The sequence below is a fragment of the Microtus oregoni genome, unplaced genomic scaffold, assembly GCF_018167655.1.
Source record: "Microtus oregoni isolate MIOR12 unplaced genomic scaffold, Mior012 000053F_ref0000044, whole genome shotgun sequence".
Classification (NCBI taxonomy): domain Eukaryota; kingdom Metazoa; phylum Chordata; class Mammalia; order Rodentia; family Cricetidae; genus Microtus; species Microtus oregoni.
The window spans coordinates 4,272,501-4,278,475 of NW_024543829.1; the positions used below are offsets into that span (position 1 = coordinate 4,272,501).

At 45.3% G+C, this 5,975-nt stretch overlaps 1 protein-coding gene across 5 annotated transcripts in view; it reads left to right on the forward strand.

Moving 5' to 3' along the window:
* The window catches only part of Sybu (syntabulin), a 104,545-nt gene extending 99,547 nt beyond the window's left edge, over positions 1-4,998 (forward strand). For all 5 annotated transcript variants that reach the window (XM_041637580.1, XM_041637579.1, XM_041637576.1 and 2 more), the window contains 2 exons: positions 1,425-1,574; positions 3,194-4,998. In XM_041637580.1, the coding sequence (XP_041493514.1) occupies positions 1,425-1,574; positions 3,194-4,295 (1,252 nt within the window). In that variant the 3' untranslated portion in view covers positions 4,296-4,998. The remainder of the gene's footprint in view (positions 1-1,424; positions 1,575-3,193) is intronic.
* Positions 4,999-5,975: the final 977 nt, after the last annotated feature.

The window sequence follows — 5,975 nt, forward strand, 5'->3', positions numbered from 1 at the left end:
TGCAAGAGGTGGGGCAGGGGTCCAGTGCAGGATAAAGCAATCAGAGAGGCCACACTAGCAAAATAAAACTGAAGTGACATCTAAAAGGTGAGTGGGAGAGTTAATAATAGGTGGAAAAAGGGGTGTGGAGGAGGAGGATGGAGGAAGGGGTGGCATATCCAGAGGGGCTAGAGAAGAGGAGGGCTTGGAGGGTTGGGAACTGAACGTGGGCCATCTTGAGCAGAGTGTAGGCACAGGGGGCAAGCAGCATGGGAGCCTGAATTGATTCCAGAGTCAGAGGAGAGCCTGGCAGCCAGCCCTCCACAGCCCTATTCCTCCCCGGCTTCCCTGTACTCATTAGTCAGCTCTCTACAGCCTGGATGCCCGGGCTTAGCCAGGCCTGAGAAGGGCCAAGATTCCAGCCGGGCTGTGTTTGCAGAACACTGAGTGCTCCTCCACAAAATACACTGGTAAGAGCGGAGTGGCCTTGTTCCCTCTGAACCGGGAACTTTTCATTCCCACCAAATCAGTATGCTTACCCTGCCACTGACTTCACAACAATTGGAATTTGAGTAACAGTACGCAATTTCTTCAGGCAGGGGCAAAGTGGAGAAAGTTAGGTCATCTTGTCTCGCCCTTCCCTCCTGGCCATGCCCCCTCCCTACCCCACACAGTTCTTTAAGGTTACAGCTGTTAATCTGAACTGATCGCTGAGGCCCAGAGACAAGCATACACTCTTTCATATGAAATCATTCCTAAGACTTAGAAAATCTTCCTGCACTGCCCCATCCTTCCAGAAATACACATACACTCAGTCTTCTGTCTAACAAACAGCCCTAGGATTGGCCGGTGTGTCACAGCTTGCCCTGAGACTGATAACGCCAGCCCACTGTCGCCATTCTGCTCCAGCTGTGAGCTCCATGTCTGTTTGGGCTGCTGGAGCAGAGAGCCACAGATGGGGTGACTTTAGCCACAAAGGGAGGTGTTCATTCAGTTCTGGGGATTGAATCTGAGATGGTGCAAATGTGGTCACGTTCATGGTCAAGCTCACTTACGTGCTGGAGACTCCTCTTTATTGAATCCTCACAAAGAACGTGATCTAGAGAGCTCTCTCTCTCTCTCTCTCTCTCTCTCTCTCTCTCTCTCGTTCTTTTCACATTTCTATTGGCTTATATTAATGGTATGCAATAATGTTTTCATCGAGAGTTTACATATGCGTATACTACACTCAGATTATATTTAGTCTTAATTTTCTTCATCCTTCCCGTAGTTAGGACCTCTGATAAGGGAATGAATTCCATCACAAAGCTCTTGGTTTATTATGTCTTAATTACCTCCCAATTTGAGGGGGGCGTGCACAGATAGCCTATATGGTACCATCCTTTTCTTTCCATAGAAACGGAAACAGGGCAGAGAGTAACATCTTATTACTCAAATCATTTCAGGAGGTCTGGCAGATACATGTCTTGTGGAGAAAATCACGGTGTCAAACCCCCAAATCCAGAACAGTATTTGACTCCACTGCAGCAGAAGGAGGTCACAGTGAGGCACCTGAGGACCAAGCTGAAGGAGTCTGAGCGCAGACTTCACGAAAGGTAAATATGGATTGTCTACACATCGTGGCTTAGCACAGTCCCTTCTTTCCAGAAAGTGATGAAAGAACCAAGAATACACAGAAGAATAAAACAGAAAACGGTGCTGTTGAAGTTTTCAGGCTTCAGATTCATTTCATAATTGTGTATGCCCCGGTTGCTGTAGAAGGTCACAGTAGCCACTAGGCTAGAGGGAACCCTGTCTCCTGGGTATGCTCGGTTTTGCCACGAAGGATAGGGTGTGTGCAGGACTATTTTTAAATGGCAGAAACACCCGCAGGAACCATCTTCTCCTTCCAGTAGAACAGGTCACCGTGGCCCCATCCAGCCCCAGTGATCTCCAGAGAGAATGGATAGCTGTGTGTACTATGACTCCTGCCAGCTTTTTCCCTGCTGAAGGAAGTGCTTCGTTATTCTTGGACTGGTGTTAAGGCTTAAGGGGGGGAAGAAAACGAAAAACAAAAACCAACCTGTGTCTAGATCTTATCACAGGCAGAAAAAAAAAAGAAAGAAAAGCTTTTGATATGTGGGGAGTAAGCCAGATTTTCTGCTTCGGGGTTTCCTCCTGGAACTTCTTGAGACAAGGTGACAAGAGACGTACTAGCTGGGACTAGGGTGCGAGGTCCTTAGTGAGGATATCATTTGGCATTATATGGAAACTGACCTGCTCCATCCTCCTCTACAGCCATAGGATATGGCGACCTTGACTGGTAAAGCATGAACAGACAGACAGACAGACAGAAGTACAGGCAGGGAGTTTTCCCCTTCCTGTTTAATTCGACTCTTTACCTGACTGAAACATGCTTCAGACCCAAGCTCACCTCTGGGTGGACTCCTAGGATTTATAAAGAGTCCAGGGGAAGTTTTGAACCCTTGTAAGAGAAGGCATCAGAAAGCAGGAAATCGTGATAAAATAGCTCTTAAACACAAGAAGAAGTGGACTGCTTGGTCTTTGTATTCACAAGTAACATGAGGATATATATTTGCCCCAACTGAAGAAATTATAAGAACATCTTGGCAAAGGTTTTAAAATAGGCTATTGTGAATGATAAGACAGCTCAGAAAGTCACCTCAGTGCACCACAGGTTGACTAAGCTCTTTTCTGGGGTAACACAGACTAAACCACTCTTACAGAGCTCTTCCTGAACATATAGCATTTTATGATTTGAAAAAGTCGCTGGAATATAGGGACAGTTACAGAAGGCTATGATTGATCGTCTCGGCTTCTCTTTAATCATTCATTAAAGGTGATATGGGCTTTTCTTCTACAGCTGTTTACATACTGATGAAAGAATAAACTACAAAGTCAGAAGTAGGCCAAGAAACTAACAGTAAAACATCTAACACTAAGTTTTGAGTAGAGCACAATGCAAGCAAAGTACTTGGTCCAATCCCTACTCCCCAGTGAGCATTTAAGTAGGAAACAATGGCAGCTATTTTGATTCTGATTCTGGTTACTACTATTATCTTAGCTGTTTTACAATTAAAGGGGGGAGTTCCATGGCTAATACTTGCCAAAAAAAAAATTCATATGGAAGAGCATGGATTTTAGGTCTGTGTGAATCGTTAGTTGTCTGTTTCAGAGCTGGCTCTGCTTGTAACCGTGCCCGCGTCTCCTCTAGGGAATCAGAGATTGTGGAGCTCAAGTCCCAGCTGACTCGGATGAGGGAAGACTGGATTGAGGAAGAGTGCCACAGAGTGGAGGCTCAGCTGGCACTTAAAGAGGCCAGGAAAGAGATTAAGCAGCTCAAGCAGGTCATTGAGACTATGAGGAACAGCCTGGCGGACAAAGACAAAGGCATTCAGAAGTACTTTGTGGACATAAACATCCAGAACAAGAAGCTGGAGTCTCTGCTCCAAAGCATGGAGATGGCGCACAATAGTTCCCTGAGGGATGAACTGTATCTAGACTTTTCCTGCGACTCTCCGGAGAAGAGCCTACCCCTGAGCAGCACCTTTGACAAGATGGTGGATGGGTTCTCTCTGGAAGAACAGGTTACAGAGGAAGGCGCTGACAGTGAGCTTCTGGTGGGAGACAGCATGGCCGAGGGCACGGATGTGTTAGAGGAGATAGTGACCACCACCACCACAGAATCTGGTGACCTGGAGTTTGTTCATTCTACGCCAGGGCCGCAAGCTCTGCAGGCGCTCCCGTTGGTAGGCCAGGAAGAGTGCAGCATGGTGGTGGAGCAAGGCGTGCAGACCGACGTGGTTCCCTTCAGCCCTGCCTTCTCAGATCTCATGCCAAGCATGCTAAAGCTTCAGGACTCCTGTCCCACAAGCTCAGCATCCCCAGATGAATCTGGAGCTGACTCAATGGAAAGTTTCCCAGAGTCCATCTCTGCCTTCACGGTTGATTTAACTCCAAGGAGTCCCAACTCAGCCTTCCTTCTGTCTCCTGTGGAGATGCCATTCAGCAAGGCAGCTATGGAAGCCGGTACAAACCGCCTCATGAGAGAGCTAGATTTTGCAGCCTACACAGAAGAAAGGGTGGACAGCATCCTCTCGCTGTCCCAGGGAGGTGTCGTGAGGCAGTATTGGAGCAGCAGTTTCTTGGTGGATCTACTGGCTGTGGCTGCCCCTGTGGTGCCCACTGTTCTGTGGGCATTCAGTACTCAGAGAGGGGGTATAGATCCTGTCTACAGCATCGGAGCCTTGCTCCGGGGCTGCTGTGTGGTGGCCCTACACTCACTCCGCCGTACAGCTTTCCACATCAAAACCTAGTTAGTTGTTACTGTGTGCCAACGTGTCGTGTGGTGTTATGCCTGGTAGAGCAACAGCAGGTGGATCAGTGGAAGTCTTTATTCTGTCGTTTTGCTCCTCGCTGTTTGATTTGCACTATAGTCAGTTGAAGCCTGTTCACTTTTTAAAACCAGAGGAATCTTCCGAGGCATGGAAACCTGGTCCTGGTAGATGTCCCGCCAGAGTGGTATAGAAAGCATGCTTACACCCCTGCCGTGTTGTCTGAGGTGCCCGTTTTTATGCTAATGGTTCAGGAAGAGAAAATGCAGTCTGCACTTTCAACACAGCCTCGCAAAGGCTGGCATGTTATCTCCTTGCTCTGCTGTGTGCTGTCTCCAAATGTGTTATTGTTCCAGCATTCCAATGGTCTTGTGCATAGCAGGGGACTAGAACCAAAAATAAAAATGTGTTTGTGTAATTGGTTCAAAGAACACTTGAATAGCTCTTTATTGTCTTTCTTGGGGTTGATAAGGTTTGAGTGTTTGGAATTTTTTTTTTTTTTAACTAAATGTAGCTCTGAAGTCTTAAAAGACTCATTTGCTCTTAAACCTGTCAGTTGATGGAACTATGTAAATTTACAATGTTACAATGTACTAACTTATTTTTTGCTTATTATATATAGTGTTTTATTGGAAATTGTTTGTAAACATACACTTCAGCATGAAAATAAAAATTAGTGTTTCCATTTAAATGTTTATGCCTCCTATAATTGTGAGTTCACTACTATACAATGCCAAATTATTAGATCATTCTTTATTAATATTCTGTAAAATGTAACTAAGCAGAGGAATGAGAAAGGAAAAATAATTATTACAGAAAGGTGAAGGGCTGGAGAGATAGCCCTGTGGTTAAGAGCAGAACTTAACCATTCTTGGGGAGATCCTGAATTCTGTTCCCAGCATCCCAGTGGCTCACAACACCTTCTTACCAAACAATAGTATACACACATAAAATATCTTTCTCCTCCTCTCTCTCTCTCTCTCTCTCTCTCTCTCTCTTTCTCTCTCTCTCTTTCTGTCCCTGTCTCTCTATCTCTGTTTGTCTCTCTCTCTGTCTCTCTCTCTGTCTCTCTCTCTGTCTCTCTGTCTCTCTCTCTCTCTCTCTCTCACACACACACACACACACACATTTAAAAATAAAAAATTCTTTTAAAATAAAAGGTAAACATCCTATCTTGAAAAGCATTATTTCTAAAATAAGAGTAGCTCTATCTTAAATAAACCATGCATTTGCTTGCACACATAATCAGTAGCATGTGTTAACTCTTTTCAGGAAAGGTGGGTGGTTGTTTAAGCTTGCTAGAGACTAGAGCTAAAGCTAATCTCCCTCTTAGGAGAGGGAGATTTAATGGAATATTGCCCATCCTCTGTCCTCCTCCTTCCCAGGAGAGGGAGATCACAGGAATACTGCCCATCCTCCATCCTCCTTTTTTTCAATGATAGCGTGGGAATGGGTGGAGAAAAAGATCTGTCTTGTGAATGGGATTCTACTGTACAAATGGAACTAAAAAGCCTCTAAGGGCAAAACTGCTCAAGATCTCTATGTTCATCTTCAAAAGCCAGGGTTTTAAGAGTCTTCCGTGAAAATGACTCTTCTGTCTTACTAGAGAAATGGAGGTGATCTGGCAAATGGTCTTTCACCCCAAAACTTTTCCTCTATAGC